At 45.9% G+C, this 25,270-nt stretch overlaps 1 protein-coding gene across 4 annotated transcripts in view; it reads left to right on the forward strand.

The window, feature by feature from the left end:
• The first annotated feature begins 2,910 nt into the window (after positions 1–2,910).
• Positions 2,911–25,270, forward strand: part of cacna2d1a (calcium channel, voltage-dependent, alpha 2/delta subunit 1a) — a 42,872-nt gene continuing 20,512 nt past the window's right edge. For 2 of the 4 annotated variants that reach the window (XM_047022674.1, XM_047022675.1), the window contains exons 1-20: positions 2,911–2,969; positions 5,840–5,875; positions 6,685–6,814; positions 11,098–11,229; positions 13,178–13,247; positions 13,575–13,625; positions 14,970–15,069; positions 16,414–16,572; positions 16,849–16,950; positions 17,111–17,189; positions 17,417–17,466; positions 17,637–17,726; positions 19,359–19,439; positions 20,535–20,618; positions 20,784–20,858; positions 21,327–21,398; positions 21,574–21,645; positions 21,732–21,793; positions 22,769–22,845; positions 23,923–23,931. In XM_047022674.1, the coding sequence (XP_046878630.1) occupies positions 2,940–2,969; positions 5,840–5,875; positions 6,685–6,814; positions 11,098–11,229; positions 13,178–13,247; positions 13,575–13,625; positions 14,970–15,069; positions 16,414–16,572; positions 16,849–16,950; positions 17,111–17,189; positions 17,417–17,466; positions 17,637–17,726; positions 19,359–19,439; positions 20,535–20,618; positions 20,784–20,858; positions 21,327–21,398; positions 21,574–21,645; positions 21,732–21,793; positions 22,769–22,845; positions 23,923–23,931 (1,561 nt within the window). In that variant the 5' untranslated portion in view covers positions 2,911–2,939. The remainder of the gene's footprint in view (positions 2,970–5,839; positions 5,876–6,684; positions 6,815–11,097; positions 11,230–13,177; positions 13,248–13,574; positions 13,626–14,969; positions 15,070–16,413; positions 16,573–16,848; positions 16,951–17,110; positions 17,190–17,416; positions 17,467–17,636; positions 17,727–19,358; positions 19,440–20,534; positions 20,619–20,783; positions 20,859–21,326; positions 21,399–21,573; positions 21,646–21,731; positions 21,794–22,768; positions 22,846–23,922; positions 23,932–25,270) is intronic. The other 2 variants (XM_047022676.1, XM_047022677.1) reach the window with 1 other exon arrangement.

The raw sequence follows: 25,270 nt of genomic DNA on the forward strand, positions 1-25,270 counted from the left end.
CTCCTACTGCATTTCTTAAATGGACATTTTGATATTTACTGGCATTGATTTCACTGGGCACTCTGATTTTTCATTTAGCAGGAATTTTAACTACGGCTCATTATGCAATCGATCAAAGACTGATGATTGTTATCTCATTCATTTGTGTGCCGGCTATATGACGTATAATTATATTATTTATTAACACGTGAATAAGTGAATTTAAACCGTAACTCAATGCAGTTAGCTCCTTGCGTGTGTGTGGATGTGTTGGCCTAGAGGCTGGGTGTGTGTGTGTGTACATACCTTTGCAGTATGCTTGTTTATAAGCACATATAAAAACACACGCACACACACTCTCACACCTTCCCCTCCCGATAATTCCAAATCTCAAAACACAGCTGGAGAAAGTGTCATGGCAACTGCTGTTCCATGGCCGGGCCTATTGCTGGTCGTACCGTGAGAATCCAGGGTTAGAACGGTCTGAAGGCAAACCACCACAGGGTGGATTTCATGATCAAAATGTTGGGATGTGCCAGGCCAGCTCATTAGGTAAAAATAGACAGGCAAAGAGGAACACTGCTGTGACAGATTGAGATGTTTATTCTGTTGAATAAAGCAAAGGAGAGAAGGAGAGAGGGAAGCGAGAAAGAGGAAGGGAGAGAGAGGTAAGGAGAGGAAGACAGAGAAAGAGAGAGGGAGAAGGAGAGAGATCAGAGAGAGGTGGTTCCCTCATCTGCTGTGTCGTCAGCCATGTCTGGTCTGAGACTAGGTCTAATTGGCTTTGGAGTTTATTCATGCTGAGATTTGTTTTATAGGTCTCTGTGTGGAAGTGATGAGATGTTCCATGAGAGGTGCACCTGCTGACCAGTAAGAGTGTGGCAAGAAATGGGCCAGTGGCAGTGAATTGTTTATAGAGCCATTCCTGTTGCCATGCGATCCGATAGGGAAGGTGAAAGGTCGCTAAATCTAGCGACAAAGTCGCTAAATTGGCAACACTGATCTTACCTGGGTTGCAGTGAGTCCTAAAACCCGGAAATTTGTTAGAATTTTTTGCACTCCCGGTTCCCTCCTCTCTAAGTCAATATGTGTGTTCGAGTTCATGCAGTACCGCAGAGAGCCGGCTGACTTATGCAGTGAATCCAATGAAAAATCCATTGGCTGTTTATCGAGTTAGCGATGCTAACTTCCGGTTGGCCTACAGAAATATGTCATCCCTGCAACACTCTTTAGTTCTGTGAACTTATTTTTATATACAGCTAGATGTTATTGCAGGGTACAAGAACGGTAGAGGTGTTAAATGGGTGGCACATGCATATCACAAGTTGTAAATTTTGAGTCATCTCAAATTGCAGGCCCTTTGCCATGTCAAAACGTTGTTCGTTGGTGTCAGAGCCATCGAAAAATAAAATATTTTTCGATGGCTCTGGTTGGTGTCAGTTTGTAAACTTGGCATTGTGTTTCACCCAGATTCATTCGCATGCAGCATCCGGCTCTTTAAGTTTACCTCAACATAACATCCCCCTTAGGCTTATATCTGTCAGAGCATCTCCGTTCACTGTACAGAACGTCAATTAGTGGAAGCTTTGATGGGGTGATGCCCCAACAGTAATCAGAAGCTTGAGGGAAGAATCACTCATTAAGCTAGCGGTGCTGAACACGTTCACGTCACAGATTTCTCCATTTAATCACAAAGAAAAAAGTATTGGATAGCAAAAAAGCACTGACTGTATCAAAGCTATCTTGTTTTCAATCAGCGAAATCCTTGTTGATAACTGAGGCAATGCATTTGGTCATTTTGTAATCATGAAATGTCTTTTAAAGATATCATTCTGCTCCTTGGCTAATATCGTGAACGTTCTCTCTCTCATTGGCAATTAAAAACAATTTAAAAAGTTTTGTTTTGGAAAGCTAATGCCTGTGATTCACCACCAATAGAAAATAACTTGTTTTTGTCACATTCCAAATGTGTTTGGTAACGGCACATCTAATTTCACACCAGAATGGAGTCCGTAATTCATCTTCAACCCAAAACACTGTTTTCGCACATTAATTCCGTAATTTTCATCAGATCTCATTTCTGTTTCACTCATGGAATTCCCAACTGTAGAAGCTAGTAAAATGAATTGGATTCCGCATTTCCCGAGGGAAATCAGCTGTTCGCTAGGTTTCTAGACCAGGTTGAGATTAAAAGATAGTCCCCCCATTATAAATCCATTAACCGAGTCATTAGAGCAGAACTGGGACAAGTGAAAGCGGCATCTAATTTTAACCCGGCAACAATATGCCTGTTTCACACGTGAAGGTGTTAAGTGAATATGAGCTCTATTTGACCTGAAGCTCTCTCTGTGTTGACATCCTGACTGGTGGATGTCACAGGGAGGTATAGTATCTTCATTGTTATTTCTCTTCTATGATTCTGGATGAATTCAGCTTTGCATTCCATTTTTGTCATAATTACATGGGGTTGATTTTTACATGGTGTTGACTGAAAAACACGTGTTTTTGCAACACACAGTATGTGATTACACTGGTGGCTCCAATGTATAGCCGTGAGCTCTCCTGACGTAACCTTAAACCTAACCTTAACCCTAAACCTGACCTAACCTTAAACCTCACATGTCTCCCTTAGAAGTCGCTTTGGATAAAAGCGAATAAATAATGTCATGCAGTACATCAGATCTTCTGTCTCCTGCAGTTTGAGGACTGCAGTTAGGAAGATCTCATTCCACTCTGTTATCTGTTTATGCATTATGACTTTGTAATACCCCTGTCATCTCTCTCTTTCTTTCTCTCTTTCTTTCTTTCTCTCTCTCTCTCTCTCTCTCTCTCTCTCTCTCTTTCTCTCTCTCTCTCTCTCTGTCTCTCTCTCTCTGTATTATCTGTTTCTGCTCTATGATTTAATAAGACTCCCTCTTCCTGTCTTTCAGAGTCTGGCGAGTGCTGCAGAGCGCCTTCAGATGGAACACCAGTGGCAGGACAACTTGGTGGTGAGTGAGGGAGAGACTGAGGGAGGGAGGGAGGGACTGAGGGAGGGACTGAGGGAGGGAGGGTCTGAGGGAGGGAGGGAGGGACTGAGGGAGGGACTGAGGGAGGGAGGGTCTGAGGGAGGGAGGGACTGAGGGAGGGAGGGACTGAGGGAGGGAGAGACTGAGGGAGGGACTGAGGGAGGGAGGGACTGAGGGAGGGACTGAGGGAGGGACTGAGGGAGGGAGGGACTGAGGGAGGGAGGGAGGGACTGAGGGAGGGAGGGACTGAGGGAGGGAGAGACTGAGGGAGGGACTGAGGGAGGGAGGGACTGAGGGAGGGACTGAGGGAGGGACTGAGGGAGGGAGGGACTGAGGGAGGGAGGGAGGGAGGGAGAGACTGAGGGGGGGGGGGGGAGGGTGAAAGGAAGGAGAGAGGGGGGGATGATCACCTTCAGATCACCATTGACCTCTCTTACATTACCTGAATGCAAAAATGAGCTGTGATCTCCATCAGAGGCAAAGGAATTGACTAATAATCTAATAAGGTTGCACCGATTGGATGGCAATTTGTGTGTCAAATCTCAATAAATGGAAAAGGACATAATGACCACAGATGAGATTGAATTTGATTGTATTAGATCAGCCAGATTAAAGTATAGTGGGGTTTGGTTTTGGCTTCTGTCTGCAGTGAAACAGTCAGAAATCCTTGTGGATTATAATGCAGTTTCCTTTTGCTGTTCGAATGCTGGACATTATCTTCCAAGAAGTGACCTTTTGTAATGATTACAAACGACTCTCCTTCTCAGTAAAGAAAAAAAACTCCAGACATTTGGCAGCCATCATGAGGATAACAAATGACCCATTGTTTATGGAAAAAAATAAAACCTTCTTTGCGTGCGGCGTGTGTGGGAGGGCTATATATAATTACCCAATTTCAGTTAGATTTGACCAGTTTTCTACTTTAAAAGTTTGCTTGCATTTCTCGCGGCTCCCCCCTTGGTCTGAGCTGTGTTGTGAGGGAGAGATTCTGCTCTTCAGGGAGTCGAACACAGACCACACTTCCAGACAGGCTTCTCTATGGATCCGTCTTGTGGTTACTGGCCAGCTGGCATCATTCATTCTGGTTGGAATTCATTTAAAATAAAAATGAACACACACACAAAGAGGATCACAGGGAAATAAACATTTTTGTCAATTTTTTCTCTTTCCCCATTTTACTAAGTTGAGACCACTGAAAAAGCTCTTTTTACTGGGTCCTGTGAAGGTGTGCAACGATGAGTTCCTGTGAAGAAAACAGGGGCGTTTCACAGTTGCCTGGACGCTTTCTGTGTGTGAGCTTTGCAGCTTTCCAAGGCTAGAATGTGTTGTGTTGCATTCAGACAGTCCTGGCTCCGCGGGGTCCCTGCACGCGCTCAGTGGTGACGGGGATCCTGCACGCGCTCAGTGGGGATCCTGCACGCGCTCAGTGGTGGCGTTTGAGAGCTCCGAGGCTCCTCACGGTGCGACTTCGCTTTTCCTCTCACCTCTGCCGACTCCATCAGTACCCTCCAGCCAACTTCTTGTTTTCAGCTTAGCCCTCTGTGAACCTGCTCATGTCCTTACTACACCCCAGGGTGTGTGTGTGTGTGCCTGGGTGTTTGTAAGAACTATATACACAACCAGGCAGTGGATTACATATCCCTCCACATGCTCCACATTGCTGTACGACAGCCAGCTAACACCTTCCCCCATATCGTGTGTGTCTTCCTTTGATGATGTGTGTGTCTGTCACACACCCCTCCTCCCCCGCCCTCATATCTTCTAACTCTATTCTGTCACCTTAAATATCTAGGACACGTCCGTAGGCTGCTACCCCGGCTGGGTTAAAGCGTTCTAACTGCAGCTGTTCAACAAAAGGCCAGCACAGTAAAGCCACCACCACAGAGGCATGTTCCTCCATGTAAACACTGGTAAATGACAGCACACCGCTAACTTGAAATGGATCAAAACACACAAATCACTAGCCCAACAGTGTCTTTTTTTATTTATTTTTTTACATCACCCGCTTTTACAGGGTGTGAGATGAGCTGACACACACACACACACACACACACACAAACACACACACACACACACACAACCACACAAATGCGTGCCGGTGGGGGTGTGACACTGATGTTAGTGTGGTTGGACACATTTCTCTTGTCACATAAGGTACACATCTTCATTTTGGATGTCACAAACCTCTGCCAAATACAGTCGATAGGGAACGTGTGTGTGCCATGCCTATCGGTGCTGCTTTGCTACTCATCGCTAACACAGTGAGATAATCGTTAATGACCCAGCTCTAACCCCTGGTGCTGTAACAGGCATCAGCCGGATCGGGTGGTCCTTGTGGGGCTCCAATGAAGCCCCATGTTGCAGCGCCACAGGTGGCAGACAGGCGGTGTTAACTAGTGGGCCGTCTCCATGCCTCTGGGCAGCCATATGTCTGAGGCTAGCCTAGCTTGTTAGCGTGTACCTTGTTAGCGCTTCGCATGCTAATGCTCTGACACGGAGCCCAGAGAACGACAGCGCTAAAACCGTGGAAGGAAGGGATTACTAGAACAACGACTTAATAAGTAAATCATTTGGGTTTTCATATTGTCCAACATCTTATTTAAATTAGTCGTCTAAAAGCCTATGAACGTAATTTTCGTCTTGAAAAAAGCGATCTACTCTAAAGTGTGAAACTGTTTGAATCTGCAGGGATTCCACGTTGGTCCAATGGTGTGCTAATATCGTGGCTTGTGTTAGTATAATAAATAACAAATTCTTCGGCCATGAAATAGTCGCAATGTCATAACACATGCGACATTTATTCATCCTTTGTTTCACTCGCTTTCTCACTCTTTCTCCTTTTTTTTGTACAGGAGGAAGATTTATATTACTACAACGCCAAAGATGACGTGAGTATATTTCTAAAATGTGATCATTTCCATACTGAATGTGTTGGAAGACGTGAGATTCCAGAAACACTGTAGTTTGTGTAACCATATGAATTAAGCCGCTTGTAAAAGTGACTCATGACATCAGGACTCTACGAGTCCTATAAAATCATGCACCACAACCATGACCCACAGAAACTCTGTCTACACCCAGCTACCACAGTTGAGTACAGTATGGCAAACTAGCTCATGCTTGCGTGTGTGTGTGGGCTCTCCAGTATAGAGGTGATGACCCCCCCCCCCCCCTCACACACATACAAATACACACACACACACACACTTACAAATCCCTGACACGTTGTTGACATCCAGCTTCCGTGGTTATCTGTGTGATTTGGTAGTGAGGCGTCAGTGCTCTGCTCGGCCTCTACGTGGTCCTGGGGGCGTCCCACACACACACACACACACGCACACCCCTCCTCAACGCCATCGCCACGGTGACTCTGACACATCCAGACACCTGGACCAGCTGTGACACGCACACCTGAACACACTCCACACACTTCATTATTCTGAACACGGCTCAACTGAGGCAGCCAAACACACACACACGCCCCCCTTTAAAGACACAAGTTGAATAAGCATGCGCACACACACACACATACACACACAGACATGCACTTACTGTAAGTACGTTCACCTGTTCAGTAATGGTTGAAGGGGCCCATGTCGCATGCCAGACCAGCAGCTGGTAGTTCAGCCTTTGTTCCTGCCTCCAGCAGCCTCTCTCAGGACTGTTTGACTGTGTCTGTTTGTTCTTCTTCCGTCAGTTCTACGCTAACGAGACGGAGACTCGTAAGAACCGGGTCTACCCCGTCTTCAAGGACGACCCGGCGTTTAAACGACCCGTCGACTCCAACCACACTGCTGTTCACATCCCCACTGACATATACAAGGGCTGTGAGTAGTGTGTGTCTTTCTGCTCACACGCACACACAAGCATGCTCATACATGCAAACACACACATGCAGACAAACATGCACAAGGTTCCCACGCTAAACACAACCATGCTGTATTTATAAACAGCGTTTACAGTTGTCATGCTTGTACAGTTGGTCAGTCTGTCTGTCTGGGAGACAGCTGAAGGCCGGGCAGTCTTTGACTCTATATTTAGCTGGTCCAACCAGCCAATAGGGCGTCCCGGTCACCCTGACTGGTCAGCTGCTCCTCCCCCTTCCTCCCTTCTCAGGCTCTGGAGGCTAACTTTCCTAAACTTCCTCTAGACTTACTGTAGACTTAACCGTCATCTTGTCTCCAGCAGGTACATTAGCGTCTGGTGTTGATTTGAGTAACTGTTGGATGATGCACAAGAATAAAACTGATTTCACTGAACAGTCGTCAGAAACCAGAACCCAAAATAGAAACGTACCGTTGAAGGGCGTTCTCTTGGCCCAGGGATCCCAGGCTGATCCCAGACCAGTCTGTTGGAGAAGTTTTTATTTAGATGTGGTGTGATTTGAAACACCTTGTAATCCCCATGCAGATCCAGCAGGAAACCTTGTTGTGGGAAGGTGATGAGGAGGGTGTGTGTGATGGGTGTATGTGTGTTGCGTGATTCATGACTGTACTGACTGGGAAGATTGGGATGACCTATTTTGGGTATGTGTCAGTGAAAGTGTGTGCGAGTGATGCTTGAATGTGTGAGCAGCGTTGTGTTTCTGTATACGGTGTGTGTGTGTGTGCGTGTTTCTCCTCCACCAGAGTGTTGATAATAGGAGGCCGTCGCTCAGTCTTGGTCTGCCTGTGTTGAATAGGGAGTGTTTGGCTGGCTGACTCTACAGAGACAGTCTCTCTCTCAGGCCCTGGCTCCACCCCAGGGCTAAGGGCCCCTTATGGAACAGTGCACACACACACTTGAACAAACTATCTCTCTCTCTCTGCACCTCTCCTCTCTCTCTCTCTTTAACACACAAGCACACACACAGACGACCACACACATTCATACAGACACCGCATGCGCCCACACAGACACACACTTTGTATGCAGACCCATGCTTCAGCGCACACACACACACATCATGTGCAAAAGAAAACTGGAAACGAGGGGAAGTGGAAATAGATGAGTGTTCTTAATGAGGACTCAGTACAATAAGAACATGGCATTAACCTGTAACATGGGTAGATCATTGTGGGTCCATGTGAGTCCGGTTCTCCAGGTTCCATCTCCAGTGGAATGAATGTGACAGGAAGTAGGCAAGGCCGACGGGGTAAATGTGGACAATAATATGATTTGTTTCTCGTCCTCCGTCTCCCTTCTGTGTTGTTCATTCTCTCCCCCTCTCTCTCTTCCCCTCTCTCTATCCTTCTCTCTTCCTCCTACCACCCCCCTCTCCGTTACCCTTTCTCTCTCTCTTTCTCTCTCTCTCTCGCTCTCTTTCGCTTGGAGTGGCTAATAGGGGGTTGAAGTGACGGGCCCTGCAGTCCTCCTGTCTGTCCCTTCCTCTCTGCGTCCGTTTGTTTATGGAGAGCGTCTGCATTACTCATGCCTTTCTCCTTCCTTCTCTCTCTCTCTCTCTCTCTCTCTCTCTCTCTCTCTCTCTCTCTCTCTCTCTCTCTCTCTCTCTCTCTCTCTCTCTCCCTCTCTCTCCCTCTCTTCCTTTCTCTCCCTCTTTCTCATCCTCTCCATCTCTCTGAGGACGGGCTGCCACATTGATGCCAGTCTGACCAGCCAGAACTGTCAGTGTTGCCATGGTGATGTGTGTGTGTGTGTGTAGAAGCAATAGTAACTTGATTACAGGACATTGTCTAGACCTGTATCGTCCTTGTAGATTCTGTCTTTATCTTGGAGGATGCGGTGAGGTATTCCACTCGCCTTCCATCCCTCACATGTCCAATGGGCCTACGTCTCTCTCCCCCCCTCCCTCCCTCTCTCCCCTCCCTCTTTCCCCTCCCTCCCTCCCTCCCTCCCTCCCTCCCTCCCTCCCTCCCTCCCTCCCTCCGTCCCTCCCTCCCTCCCTCCCTCCCTCCCTCCCTCTTCTTAAGTGTATTAATAGCAAGTTGCAGACACCCTGTGTCACTCCCACAAAGCAGACCTTCTGATTGCATCCTCTCTTATGTGGATGGGGGACAGGGAATCATTATGGGGTATGTGTGTGTTGATAATGTGTGCATGTCTATGAGACATGGATTTGAAACAGCCTTTGTGTCTTTGTGCTTGTGGAACCATGTAGTGTGTGCGCACGTGTGTGCTAGTATTTCATATTTTTCTAGATCTGAGTGTGTTCTCACTCAATAAGGGGACGTGTGTGTGTGTGTGTGGGGGGGGGGTACAGGAGCCACATGGTGTGTGTGTGTGTGTGAACTATGGGGGTCTGTGACTCGTCTGATGCCTGTTTGCATCAACGCTGTGTGTCACCTGTCAACTCCAGTCATACACACACTCAGACAAGAGACAGTGACAGTGTGTGTGTGTGTGTGTGTGTGATACAGTTCCAGTCCCTGGGGCAAAGCTCATAGCGTACAAATAGATTTGTTTCTCACCCTCTCTGCTCAATAGATGTCTCTATTCATTTAGGGGGTTTGGCTGCAAATAACAAATAACTCTGTCACTATATTCTTCCCTCCATATAATCGTCTACCTCCTCCACCTACCACTACCTTCTCCCCTCTCTTCACCCCCCTCTCCTCTCCTCCCCTCTCCTCACCCCCCCTCCCCTCTCCTCCTCACCCCCCCCTCCCCTCTCCTCACCCACTGGCTTCCCAGGATGCAGCAATTGGTCTCATCCAGCAGTAGAGAAGGGGGACAGGATGACTCCCTGATGGGATGATTTCAGGTTTTCTCGGCTGCATCCTGATAGGTCGTAATCACAGTCACTACGTCCTGATAGGCTGTAATCCCAGTTGTTTACACTGGGCCTGTTGACAGCTGCTTGATAATGGTTGTGTTGTGTTTGTTCTGTGAGAGCCTGGTTGATTGAAGCATGGTGGCCATTAGTGATTTAACTGCAGTCTTCCACAAGACACACAAACACTCACACACACACACTCACACTTCTCAATACTGGCCCCCAGGGTTGTCATGGCGCCTGACAAATCGGCCAGACCAAGGGTTCGTGTTACCACGGTAATCCGTCCCACTCCTCCATCTCCATGGTCTCCGACCTCGGGCCATTGCCGTGGTGACAGACACATTGCCGTGGAGATGGATGTGTTTACAGGAAGCTGTGATTTGTTCCAGCAGTTTGGCTTCCATTAGGAGGTTCTGACCCTCCTCTGATACAGCCCTTAACACTGATCAATGGAGTCTGGCTCACACTTAAGGCTGTGTGTGTGTGTGTGTGTCACCTTCTTAAGTGTGTTGCTGTGAAGTGATGTTGGTGTGTGTTTGTCTGCCAGAGTCTTACTGATCATCCTGATGGAGTGTGACTGCTTGTTCTGCTATTACAGACATGATCAGGTGTGTGTGTGTGTGTGTGTGTGTGTGCGCGCGCGCGCGCGCGTGGTGTGAACAGATGAGGGGCTTTCTTTCACTCTGTTAAATTCCATCATGTGGTACACACAAACAAATACACACACACACACACATGTACATACAAACACACATACTGCCATACACTTACACACACACATGTTCAAACCCACTTTGGTGTATGAGTCATGCGTAGCTCTTCCAGATTGTGCGAGGGTAAACACATCCATTTTCTTCCTAATTAGATTCTCTGTCCATTAATATTGCATCTCTGCTCCATTACAATAAACCTTTTTTCTTTTTCTTTAGTTCTCCAACTTCTATGACTCTTTCTCTTTTTGTGTCTTATTCACTTTGTAAAGCTCTCTCTTGGAAGTCGCTTTGGATAAAAGCGTCTGCTAAATAAATACATGTAAATGTAATGTCTTCCCAGCTTGTTCTATCTCTAGGTGATCTTTAGTTTATTTCTAATAAATAGGATCTTGTTGAGTATGTGTATTTCTAACATACTGTTTTATATCCTGACCTCTGCATTTTGGTTAAAATCGCTGATCACAGTGTGATAACTTTGCACCAACAGTGGAAATCTTTTTACTTAAACTATTATTTATGACCATTCATCGTTTGTGTCACTAAATTACACTTCAGTTTCTCAGTCTTTTCTAGAAGAAAAGCTCTGGACATTTGTGTTTTGTAAAAAAAAAAAAAAAAGTTTTTTTGCTTGAAAACAAAAACAGAAACCTCTCTTTTGGTATGATGTGTGTGTGTGTCACAGCCACCATCGTGGTGAACGAGCTGAACTGGACGGCCGGCCTGGAAAAGGTGTTTAAGAAGAACAAGGAGGAGGACCCCTCCCTGCTCTGGCAGGTGTTCGGCTCTGCCACCGGATTGGCCCGCTACTACCCAGGTACGCAGAACAGCCAATGAGGTGGTAGATTGTGACCTTCCCAGAGGTCAGGAGTGGAGATGTAACATGCTGGGACACCAAAGGGCCTCTTTGTCATGGTGGATTTACTCAGAGCCCACACACACACACACACAAATATGCTCCAAGACCGACACACACACACAGACTTGTTCTACACACACACACACACACAGACTTGTTCTACACACACACACACACACACAGACTTGTTCTACACACACACACACACACAGACTTGTTCTACACACACACACACACACAGACTTGTTCTACACACACACACACACACAGACTTGTTCTACACACACACACACACACAGACTTGTTCTACACACACACACACACACACACAGACTTGTTCTACACACACACACACACACAGACTTGTTCTACACACACACACACACACAGACTTGTTCTACACACACACACACACACAGACTTGTTCTACACACACACACACACACAGACTTGTTCTACACACACACACACAGACTTGTTCTACACACACACACACACACAGACTTGTTCTACACACACACACACACACAGACTTGTTCTACACACACACACACACACAGACTTGTTCTACACACACACACACACACAGACTTGTTCTACACACACACACACACACAGACTTGTTCTACACACACACACACACACAGACTTGTTCTACACACACACACACAGACTTGTTCTACACACACACACACACACAGACTTGTTCTACACACACACACACACACAGACTTGTTCTACACACACACACACAGACTTGTTCTACACACACACACACACACAGACTTGTTCTACACACACACACACACACAGACTTGTTCTACACACACACACACAGACTTGTTCTACACACACACACACACAGACTTGTTCTACACACACACACACAGACTTGTTCTACACACACACAAACAGACTTGTTCTACACACACACACACAGACTTGTTCTACACACACACACACACACAGACTTGTTCTACACACACACACACAGACTTGTTCTACACACACACACACACAGACTTGTTCTACACACACACACACAGACTTGTTCTACACACACACACACACACAGACAGACTTGTTCTACACACACACACACACAGACTTGTTCTACACACACACACACAGACTTGTTCTACACACACACACACAGACTTGTTCTACACACACACACACAGACTTGTTCTACACACACACACACAGACTTGTTCTACACACACACACACACACACAGGGCGCTCCCTGGCACATCACATGGACACACACAGCCTTGGTGAGGGGGGAGTCAGGGTGGGGGTGTCCTGGAGGGGGACAGGGAACCCTCCTGCAGGGGGACAGGGAACCCTCCTGGACACCCCCACCCTGACCAACATTAGGGGGTTAGCCTGCTTAACATTAGGGGGTTAGCCTGCTTAACATTAGGGGGTTAGCCTGCTTAACATTAGGGGGTTAGCCAGCTTAACATTAGGGGGTTAGCCTGTTTAACATTAGGGGGTTAGCCTGTTTAACATTAGGGGGTTAGCCTGTTTAACATTAGGGGGTTAGCATGCTTAACATTAGGGGGTTAGCCTGCTTAACAGTAAAGGGTTAGCCTGCTTAACAGTAAAGGGTTAGCCTGCTTAACATTAGGGGTTTCTAATGCTGTACAACTTGTCTAGTAATGGAATCAAGATAGAAACACTACTGTAAGTGTTTGGCTTAAACTTCACAGTCATACTTTGAGGTTTAGTTGAAGGGTGAATAAGCAGTTGAAATCATTCGACTTCAACAGTGATTCTTGGTTTCGGATGTTGCTAAAGACACAGTAAACATGAACCCCAATCCACACGCCACATCCAGACAGCATTAAACAGCATCCAAACTGTTTCACTCTTCAACTGACCTTGCTTTTTATTTTTCCCAGCATCCCCCTGGATGGACTTGCGGAAAACGCCCAATAAGATCGACCTCTACGACGTCCGACGGCGACCGTGGTGAGTCCAGACGATTATTATGGGATGTTCCCTCGTTAGTCTGAGTTCCCCCCCTTCCCTCCGTCTCTCAGTGTCTCGGTCTGTCCTGTCGGAGCAGGAAGGGTGCTCCGCATAGCAAACAGCCTCACATGAAGGCTCGTGTCTTCATCTGTCATTGACCTTTGTAGTCTTCCATTCGGAATTTCAGATCTACTTGTGTGTTTGGTTTGCTTGGGAAAGAATTGTAGGGTGTGTGTGTGTGTGGCCATACTTGCGCGTGCGCGTGCGTGTGTGTGCTGGCTCCAGCAGTATTCCTCTGAGTGTTCCTGCTGCTGTGCGTTGTCCCAGGTACATCCAGGGGGCAGCATCGCCTAAGAACATGCTGATATTGGTGGACGCGTAAGTGCCGACTTATGATTCATCTTTAAAGTCAGAATTTATTTCATTTCTCAAACTCATACAGTGACTACACACACACACACATACACACATCTGTCCTGCTGAGCTCAGGCCTCCATCAGCTCTCCTTTGATTCGGACGGACAAACGTAAAGACAGAATTGTGACGCATGCAAACCTTGATTTGTTCATGGGATGCTACGTTTGTTGTTTATTTGAGGAGTTGGGGAGAGATGTTTTAGGAGGGAGGGAGAGGGAGAGGGAGAGGGAGAGGGAGAGGGAGAGGGAGAGGGAGAGGGAGAGGGATTGAGGAGAACCTTCTTGACAAACATGTTCGTGCCACTCAGCAAAATATCATCATGAACTCAGAATTTAAAAGCAGGTTTTTATTTCATAGGTACATGACCTGTATGAGTACTGATGGTTTCTAGACACTTTCAAGAACAACCTATATGTCAAATTTACATTACCATGTACTGTTACATGATGGTATTACATGGCAATATGAATTTTGATCAGAAACGGATGTTTTGCAGGTGCTTTCATTACACAAATCACTTTCTGTTATCCTAACTAATACACTGTCATTGTCTGGCACAGTGGCATATGAACAGACACCTACTGTAGCGTGTACGCACACCAGAGCTGTCACATGATACACCGGGGAATAGCCAGTTATTTTGCTGGTGTTGTCTATGTATTATAGTGATTTGTCTGAATTAGCGATGATTCTCTGACATGGCACGACAAGATTAATAACCATCTGGAATTGTTTTGCTGGCATGGTGCCAACATTGAATGACTAAATGAGAGAGGAACGTTAAGCTATTCTTCCCTTTCAGCTCTTCCCACCGAACCAATAATTACAGAGTTGGATTGACAGGATATTAAACATCAAAGCTAACTTTGTGCCTCCTAATTGGAGGTAAAATAAAAGGAACTGTTCTCTTCTATAGTTTCACTATCCCCTTTCTCCTCTCTCCGTGAAACCAATTTAGCAAGATATTTATAGATAATCGACTACTAGCATATCGAACTTTAGCAGCTGAAGCTTGATATAGGATGTCATTAAGGAAGATATTCTCACTTCCACTGACGATGTGAAATGGGACTCGGTGTCTCTTCCTTTTGCATTTCATGTGATCATGTCAAGACTCGAGATAGATTAGATTACTCACGGTTATAAATGTTAAAGTGCTCCTAAGGTGGGGCCTGTTAGCTTTGCTTAATGTGGCTGGTTTTTGGTGCTATGTGGCCTAATGTATCAGCATTTATCAGCACAGCAGTCAGAAGACGTAAGTTTCTTCTGTGCCATGTTTCATCTGAGCCGTTTGTCCGTCTTCAGGAGTGGCAGTGTGTCTGGACTCACCCTGAAGCTCATCCGTACCTCGGTCAGCGAGATGTTGGAGACCCTGTCTGACGACGACTACGTCAATGTTGTTTACGTGAGTATCCAAGCATCCAATGCTGTTTTGGTGGAAAGCGATTGTGCTGTGATATGTAGAGGCTCTCCAGCACCCCCACCAAGCCCAGCTCTTAATGTCCTCCCAATTCATTAGGTTTTGGTTTTGCTCTCTCAGACCCCCCCCCCCCCCCTCTCTGTCTCTCTCTCTGTCTCTCTCTCTGTCTCTCTCTCTGTCTCTCTCTCTATCTATCAGACTCCCACTCTCAGATTCTCTCTCTGTCTCACACTCCCTCTGTCCTAACTTTCTTTCACTCTCACTCACTTTCTCTCTCTCTCACACACACTGTCTCTCTCTCTCTCTGTCTCTCGCTCTGTCTATATCCCTCTGTTTTTCTCCTCCTAAAGTCCTAACCAGTGGACAAGGACTTGATGTTCATTAATTCAGGGTGGGGTGTTAGGAGTACATTGGTGGCTCCTAGCCAGTGTTTGCAGTAGCCCTCTCTAAATACTTTAGTAAGAATGATGTTGGCTTAATAATACGATCATTTAGCGTAATGTCCTCGTCTTATTGTTTTGCAGTTGCTCTTCTGCCTAACTATTTAAAAGTGATGAACTTGTGGTTGAATATGAAAACAGGGATTCTTGTCTACCTGCAAGTGGAGAAGGCTCCTTACTGCCTCACCGAGCCCCTGTACAGATGGTGATGCTGATATCACAGACCCCCAGAGTCACACACCCCTCCTGACACACACACACCAGATGTTCCGAATGTGACAGTGACTCATTCAGCAGTCCAATTACCCAGAAAGCTCTGCTCATCATACAAGCCAAACTAGTCTAGAAAAGGAACGCTCATGTGTTTTGTCTGCTGTTTGTTTGCCTGTCTGTCTGTCTGTCTTTCTGCCTGTCTGTCTCTGTCTACCTGTCTGTCTGTGAATAGTTTAATTGTTGTGTAGTACAAAAGAGCCCACACACAAGTACACACGTGTACAAAAACATATAGTTGTTATAATTTGTGTATTGGCTCCACACTGTGTGTTTGGAGCCAATACACAAATTATAGACATACTTCCAGATGTATGCAAACAGACTAGGGTACTCACTAGGCTGTGTGTGTGTGTGTGTGTGTGTGTGTGTGTGTGTGTGAGTGTGTATAACCACTGCTAGGTATCTGTACAGCAGTGTTCTCCACATGTTTGAGGCGTGTAGACTAAGCAGATGTCAGGTATTAATGAGGCATGTCCGAGTCCTCTGTGTGTGTGTGTCTGCTTGCAGAAATCTATCAGTGCCTCTCTGAATACAAACCTGGGTATTTCAAGCATTCACATGAGGTTGTTCACTTCTGCACCATGTTTATCCTTCTCTGTGTCTCTTGTGGCTCCAGTTCAACAGCATAGCGGTCCAGGCTGCATGTTTTGACAATCTGGTTCAGGCCAACATGAGGAACAAGAAGATTCTGAAAGAGGCCGTGCACAACATCTCAGCCAAGGGCATCACCAACTACAAGGACGGCTTTGAGCTGGCCTTCGCTCAGCTCTCCTCGGTGTGTGTGTGGTGGGGAGGGGGGGGTTGTATTTGTGTGCATGTTTGTGTGTTTATGTTGGGGATCAGGTATTGCCCTCTACTGGTGATCCTAGACACTACAACTTCCTTCCAACTAAGTGTAACTGAACTTTACAATTTCAACCTTTTCCCGCTCATTCATACGAACACAAAATGCGTTGTGGTGTAACGTTGTGGCTGGGGGATTCTTAGGGGGCTTTCTTCAGACGTGTATCATCCCAAGCTTACGCTGCTCTTGTCGTGACGTTCCTCACAGATGAACACAACCAAGCACTGCAACAAGATCATCATGCTTTTCACGGACGGAGGAGAAGAAAGAGCGCAGGAGATCTTCCAGAAATACAACCCTGACAAGAAGGTGGGACCAGAAATACACCTTCTTGTAAATCGAGGTGGTGTCTTTTCGTTTTCCTTATTAGTACAACAGTACAACAACATCGAACTGGAAAAGATATGGAGTTGTCATTGACTGCCTTTGAGTGTGTGTGTTTTATTTATTATATTGCTCTGACTTGTAGGTGAGGATATTCACCTTTTCAGTTGGCCAACATAATTATGACAAAGTACCAATCCAGTGGATGGCTTGCAATAACAAAGGTAGGAAACCTTCATGGACTGATCCAAAGACTCTATCATGTCTGCAAACACAATCTTCACTAATATAGTTAAGATAGGATGAAAGGGATAGTCTTTGCTCGATGCTTGACTACCTTCAAGGTTTGTCTAATAACGGGGTTTGTTTACTTCTGTTTACTGTGAGAAGCTACAGATGCATTTTTATGTTATATTCTTTCTGGAAAAAATAAATAAAATCTTTCCCTCAGGGTACTACTATGAGATCCCGTCCATCGGAGCGATACGGATCAACACACAGGTAAATCATCACCTGGAAACAATCCATATCAAACCCGGCTGTGTAGGGCCAGCAGCTCACGTTGAGGCAGAGCTCCAGACGCTGCAAGACCGTCAGGCGACTAGATTCAAAGTTGGAAATAGTCTGCCCTCTAGTGGCCACAATCACCCCTGTTTCTGCTCTTGTGACAGGAGTACCTGGATGTGTTGGGGAGGCCCATGGTGAAGGCTGACAAGAAGGCTAAGCAAGTCCAGTGGACCAATGTCTACTTGGATGCTCTGGTGGGTGATGGCAGGTCCCTGAACTCAGGCTGGATGCTCACATGACGCACCAGCAGGACAGTCAGACACAACGCAGAGATTGTCATGTGATTCAATGTGATTCACACTACATCACATTCAGATAAAAGACTGCAAATATTGATGATTCAGTACCAGTAAATTCAGACACATGAAATATAGACGATTATCCACGACCGGTAAGATGCAACACAGGAAAGGAAATATAATATAATTTTGTTCAAGTGCAACAATCAAGTGTTTGCAGCCGAACGGTGCCTTTCTCTAAAAATGTCTCCCATCATCAAATAAAATACTATCTGATTTGTATAGACCTTTTTTTATTAACATAATCATTTAGCAGACGCTCTTATCCAGAGCGAGCCTGTTTTTTACAAGCAGTGTCACAGAGGGCTTCACATACGCCCACAGAACTGCACCTAAACCAACCTAAACTCTCAAACACCACGTTCTAACTGCATGTAAACAATTGTCCTTGTAAAGTCATCCTGGCCCAGAACAGTTGGATAATGAGACGTGTCCAAATCCAGATATTCCCGTAATGTGTCGCAGAGTGCATGCAGTGACTTAATTGACTGTGAAAGACGTAAACACCAGCTATCTGCTTCTGTTGATATCATCACACAACAAACAGCTTTTTATGGGCGCTGGTTGTGTCTTGACTATAAATAGCTCAAATCAAGTTCGTTATTCTCAGTATGAACCCAAACAGCAGATATGGCCAGTGACGTTTGTCAGAGTATGTCAGTAAGACATGAATTGAGCTTTAAGGCATTATTTTATCATAGATTGATGCTAGATCTTCAGTAGAATAAAAGTACAGCAAAATACTAAAACAAGACTTGAGATATCACCTTTTATACAGTGTTTATCAATACAATGAATTGTGCTAAATTGAAAGTAGAAGAGATATTAGGAAATATTGATGGCTTGTGAGATATTTTCGAATGGACATCTGTATAGTAAAACTATAGAAAATAAAATAAAAAATCCCCAGGATAAAACCGAATGTGTTAACTCTACACTTCAAATCAAGCTGAGTTTGGGAGATCGTCAGTAGATACAAACTCAACTCATACAAAATCTATTATTACTATACTGATGTAAGGAACCTTCTGGACTCATACTATCTCTTGTTGGAGTTCCCGTCTCTTATCCACTGTTTAAGTTCACTCAGAATTTGAACTTGACAGGGACTATTTTGAGAAGCAGAGAGATTGCAGAGTTTGTGTGATAATTTTAGATGTTGACAGCTGGTGTTTAGGTTTCACTAAGTTCACCCCTATGCGCTGACAGTTGCTCGACACAGATTGTTTTACATATGCATCCAGACACATACAGTTTAACAATACAAGCACTATGGAATGGAATGGACTGCATTTATATAGCGCTTTTCTACCTTAGCGGCACTCAAAGCGCTTTACAATGTTTGCCTCTCATTCACCCATTCATACTCACACTCATTCAGTCAGAAACAGTCAAACCAGTAGAATTATGGAACTCAAACCATCATAACCGAATATCATAGCAAAAGCTCTCTGATATGAGATATCTGAAGTGTAAAACTCACAAGTATGATTGTACTGAATGCACTATCTGATCTGATCCTGACAGGAACTAGGCCTGGTCATCACAGGAACTCTGCCGGTCTTCAACAAGACCAACACCAAAGCTGACAAGGAGAGAGGAATGCAGGTAGGCTGTTTTCCACTTGAGCATTCTAGAATGCAGGTAGGCTGTTTTCCACTTGAGCATTCTAGAATGCAGGTAGGCTGTTTTCCACTTGAGCATTCTAGAATGCAGGTAGGCTGTTTTCCACTTGAGCATTCTAGAATGCAGGTAGGCTGTTTTCCACTTGAGCATTCTAGAATGCAGGTAGGCTGTTTTCCACTTGAGCATTCTAGAATGCAGGTAGACTGTTTTCCATTCTAGAATGCAGGTAGACTGTTTTCCATTCTAAAATTCAGTTCTCATTGTAGCTACTTGCTCCGTCATCATAACGCTGAAATCCCCTGAACGGATCGACCTCAGAGAACATCAGTCCCACCTGAGCCAGTTAGAGGGCCGTTCTTGATGTTTGGGATACCAGCACCCCTTCATCTCCTAACCGCTGAAACTCTCAACGTACTTTTAAATACTCTTCATGTGACGAAGAGAATTTCAAAACTCAGGTCTTAGTGTGTTTGGAGTCTGCTTGTTGACCTTCCACACGTGTCACACTCCGTCCTTGACCTGTTCTTTCATCCTCCTGAGAGAATCCGGCTTGTGGTTTCAAACACGTGAAAGCAGTTAGTAGACCGAGACGTGAACACGCTCTCTGAAAACAGGCTCTTAACGGTCTCATCCTTCCTGTGATCGCTGCCTTTAAAGTGGTTTTGATTGGACCTTCTGTCGATCCAGCGTGGTCATTCAAAGCCCGCCCACTCAGTTTTACAGGAAGCGAAGCCGAGGCCATGTTGGCCATCAAAAGCGATCAGATAACAGTAGCTAAGTGCTTCAAGATGGGTGGATGTACCTCCAGTGTTACTGCAGCTGATCTGGGGACGCCTCGTCAGTGACTCAGGGGGACTGATCTGGGGACGCCTCGTCAGTGACTCAGGGGGACTTTCAGGGCGAGCAGCCTTGTGTCCAGACTGAAACCACACTCCCGTATTCTTAGAAAAACATTCACATGGCTCAGAGGGACTTGAGTCATGACAAAAGGACAAAACAGTGCTCTGACGAATGTGAAAGGTGTGGAACCCAGATCACCCAGCGTGCTGTGTCTGTTTTGGTTGTGTTGTTTTTCAGAGGCCGCAGAACCAGCTCATTCTGGGGGTGATGGCTATCGATGTGTCCCTGGACGACATCAAGAGACTAACGCCTCGGTTTACTGTGGGCTCACCTTCACACACATACACACTGTTAACAGATTGCGCAGGCACTTAAAGCATTCAGGTGGCTTCTCATTCATCCTCTCTCTTACACACAGAGACACATAAACACAAAACCCTTCCTTCAGTCCCCTCCCACCCTCCTGTTCTCTCCTATCCCATCCAGTTCGGACCAAACGGGTACTACTTTGCCATCGACGCTAACGGCTACGTCCTGCTGCATCCCAACCTGCAGCCGAAGGTAAATCAATCACTGCGCTCCTTTGGCAGACAAGCACCGCACGCTTCTACGCCCCATTAAGCAGCAGTATTCCTGTCAACAACCCCTGGAGCTGTGCACTCCAGCAGGCTGCTGTGGCTGCAGCCCGGGCCTTGTTTGCTGTGTTTGGCTTGCTTCTCTGTTATCTTTCTAAAGGTCGCTTTGGGGGGTTTTAATTGAAAAACTTTTGCAAGAAGTTCCACGCTACAGAGTGACGATGGCGGAACACATGGAAGCCATGTGTTCCTTGTTAGTCAAACAGTACGTGTTGCTGTTTTCCTGTAAACGGGACGGCCGACATAGAGAATCACAAGGGTTTTCCTGAGTTAAAGAGTGATTGATTGTAAACTTGGACTTGGAATGTGTTGTTAGATAAGCGGAGGAGAAGGCGTAGAGGAAAAAAAACCTTTTAACCCAATGTGTCATCCTTCTGGGTTTGTTATTGTTCAGAACCCTAAGTTCCAGGAGCCTGTGACTCTGGACTTCCTCGATGCTGAGTTGGAGGATGAGATCAAGGTGGAGGTGAGGATGCAGGGGTGTGTTCGAGAATCTAGACGCCTCATTTGGCCCATTTTAACTTCTGTGCAAATCAACTTTACTATCCATAGATGGATTTAGCGATTCGTTCATTTAGGAGAGTGACGCTTCTATCCAAAGGGACGTTCAAATAGTGACGTGCTTGTTTCTCTGTCCGCAGATTAGAAAGAAAATGATTGATGGAAACACAGGCAACCACACGATACACACACTGGTGAAATCCCAAGATGAGGTAACTATGGTGATGATGGTGGTGGTGATGGTGGTGGTGTTGATGATGATGATGAAGACAGATATCTGGCTGTGTTTGCTCCACAGCGGTACATAGACCGAGGCCTGAGATCATACACGTTTGCTCCTGTAAGAGGAACTGACTACAGGTAGGCAACATGATGTAGATAGTGATAACCTTGCTCCTGGTTTAGTAGTGGATGTAGTAAGTGATAACCTTGCTCCTCGTTCAGTAGTGGCTGTAGTAAGTGATAACCTTGCTCCTGGTTCAGTAGAGGATGCAGTAAGTGATAACCTTGCTCCTGGTTCAGTAGTGGATGTAGTAAGTGATAACCTTACTCCTCGTTCAGGAGTGGATGTAGTAAGTGATAACCTTGCTCCTCGTTCAGGAGTGGATGTAGTAAGTGATAACCTTGCTCCTGGTTCAGGAGTGGATGTAGTAAGTGATAACCTTGCTCCTGGTTCAGGAGTGGATGTAGTAAGTTATAACCTTGCTCCTCGTTCAGGAGTGGATGTAGTAAGTGATAACCTTGCTCCAGGTTCAGTGGATGTAGTAAGTGATAACCTTGCTCCTGGTTCAGTAGTGGATGTAGTAAGTGATAACCTTGCTCCTGGTTCAGTAGTGGATGTAGTAAGTGATAACCTTGCTCCTCCTGTGTTAGTTGGTTGTTGGATCCAGCTCCTCAGCCCATGTCTGTAACAGACAGAGTTAGACTCCACTGTCTGCTCTGCTAATCACCCCTAACACAGGGGAATCCTACCCTCTACTCTTATTAGGACAAAACGTTGTCATGTTTTCATTTCATACATGAAAGCATGAGCTTTATATTGAGTTTATTATAATAGTGCATAATACGCTTATTAAATTCATGGAAAAAAAGATAAGTGTCTAAATGATTTATGAAATGTTTGTTGTGCTGTATGTTTTGTTAAGTCGCTCGACTTTAAAGTTTTGTCATGTGGTGTGGATACGGTCTGTGATTTTCTCCAATGTGTTCCGAGTTGGACCGTGAAAAATTGGAAAATGATGTCTCTGTCGCCCGTGTGGCGTTCGAGTGTTCCGCTCTGCATCGGGAGCTTATGCTCACCCTCGTGTGTGTGTGTGTGTGTGTGTGTGTTCACAGCATAGCATTGGTCCTGCCTGAGCACAGCCTGCACTACATCCGAGCCACAATCGGAGACACGATCACACAAGCCAAATGTAAGTTGCACCGTGAATCCGTTTGACCGGCCGTATCAAACATGACCTCATCCACCTATTTACACAGACGATGACTGAAGCACTTACCAGTGACAAAGCTGATGACATCAATTGGGGTGTCGGATCTCTCATGTTTCAATGCATGGTTTTTATCTTTAGCAGTTGCCTACCAGCCCCTCACCCCTCACCCCTCCCTCACGCCCCTCCCTCTCCGTCTCCCTCACCCCCCTCCCTCACGTCCCCCCCTCTCCCTCACCCTCACCCCTCTCCCTCATCCCTTGTGTCGTGATGGCATCATGCTTCCTCAGTTGTGGTGTAAACACAAAGTTTTGTTGCCAGACAACTTGACGACTGGTCCTAAAGGGATCCAGCCCCCCACCCTCTCATCACACACACACACACACACAGTCTCAAACACTGTTTCACACACACCAATGTCATCACACACACCAATGTCATCACACACACCACTGTCATCAATTCATTGTCGGCCGCCACAGCCTGTGAGTGTTTCTGCTCTTAAGAAGTCTCCTGTTTTGGATCCTGTTGGGGATCTCCTCGTGGGGCGTGGCGTGCATCAGCACTCTGTGTCACGTCACTCTTGAGTTGTGACTGTTCCACTTGGACTGGATGTCCTGCTGCCGTTGGGTTCCTAAGAGAACGTCTTGAGAGATTGTTTTGAGTTTGTTCTTTGAGTTCTTCTAAGACTTGGAAGTTTGAACTGGCTGCCCTCTTGTGGCTTTTAATCCTGTGATCAATTTGTCTGTTGGGGAACCCCTTTATACGGTACATCACAAACACACACACCCCCCGCACACACATTGTGCTTTTGTACTGTACACACACCAATCATCTGTGTTCAAGATGCAATATTATTATTCACTTCAATTGAATAAAATATTGTGTAACCCTGTTTGCTTCTTTCCTTATTGTCCTTCTCTTCCCCCCCTCCTCTCCTCCTCCCCTCTCCTCCCCCCTCCTCTCCTCCTCCCTCCCTCCCTCCCCCCCTCCTCCTCCCCTCCTCTCCTGACCTTCTGACTCCCTTCTGTCCTGTTGCTGTGTGGAAACCCCCTTCAGCATTTTTGGGCAAGTATTCTCCTCCTGTGCTCTTCCTGTTCCCCCCCTGTCCCCCAGGTCTCTCTCCTAGACGCAGGGAGAGAGACGCTTTCACTCCTCCTGTGCTCTTCCTGTTCCCCCCCTGTCCCCCAGGTCTCTCTCCTGGACGCAGGGAGAGAGACGCTTTCACTCCTCCTGCCAAGCTGCCGCCCTGTCTGGCGGAGCGGTGCACTTTCACGTGCGATTTGGACCGCAGCAGGAATGCGAGTCATACACACACGAGTGGGGAGTAATGAGCTTGGTGATCACCCTGATCCAGACGGGTGTCTGCCCTCACTGGGAGATCTCTGCACGCCAGGCTGCCTCCATCGAATGGAAGAGTCAGCCTCCACATGTGCACAGAGAGATAGAGAGAGATAGAGAGAGATAGAGAGAGGTAGAGAGAGATAGAGATAGATATAGAGAGAGACAGAGACGGAAAGAAAGAAAGAGACAGAAACAGAGAACAGAGAAAGACAAATAGAGAGAGGTTATTTTACCCCACCTGTCCTGCCCTTAGATGTGGTTTTGGCACTAGCCAGGCCTAGCAGGCAGGGCAGAGGACAGGATGTTTGCATTATTTTAGGTGAAACCATAAAAGAGAAAGCTGTGAGCGTTCACCCAAAACAAGAGTGGTTGGGTTTCGTCTCTTTCTGAGTCCCTCTTTTTGAATCATCTTGAGGTTTACGCCGACTCGTAAAAAACACTGTTTTAATGAAAGGCAGAATCCTTCCCTGGCCACAGAGCTTCACCTTTCTCTCTTTTCCTTCTGTTTGTCCCGAACGCTTCTCCTTTTGTGTCTTGTTTGTATTATATGTGGTCGCTGAGTCAGAGCTGTCGCAAACAGCTAACGCCAAAGATATGTCTGATCGCTGGTGCCATTTTTCTTTATCGGTCGCCACCCCAAAGGCAAGACGGACTCATATTTTGCTTTTAAATGTCTGATTTCATTTCATTACTAAGAAATGAACTGGTCTATTTCACCTTCTGTAGGTTTTACGTCATCTGCTGTTGGTTAGGAATTTGTAAGAATATATATGTATATTATTAGAATAACCTTATTAGCCAAAAAACTGTTACGTAAATGGAGAATGTGTTCCGAACCCTAATAATCTCCAGGAAACGGCTTACAATTTTAGCAATAGGTCAATCAAAATTGTATTTTTTCACATTTGCCTTTCACAACACGACATTTGTGCGTCTTCAATTTATACATTTTAAATGTATAAACTCAAAAGACTTTTGGGTTTGTGGTCATGTAATTTCTTTTTCAAAGTTCAAACTGCTACAGTAAGAAGAAAGTGTGTAATCCAACTGCTGAATTATGTAT

Source organism: Hypomesus transpacificus, chromosome 7 (genome assembly GCF_021917145.1).
Source record: "Hypomesus transpacificus isolate Combined female chromosome 7, fHypTra1, whole genome shotgun sequence".
Classification (NCBI taxonomy): domain Eukaryota; kingdom Metazoa; phylum Chordata; class Actinopteri; order Osmeriformes; family Osmeridae; genus Hypomesus; species Hypomesus transpacificus.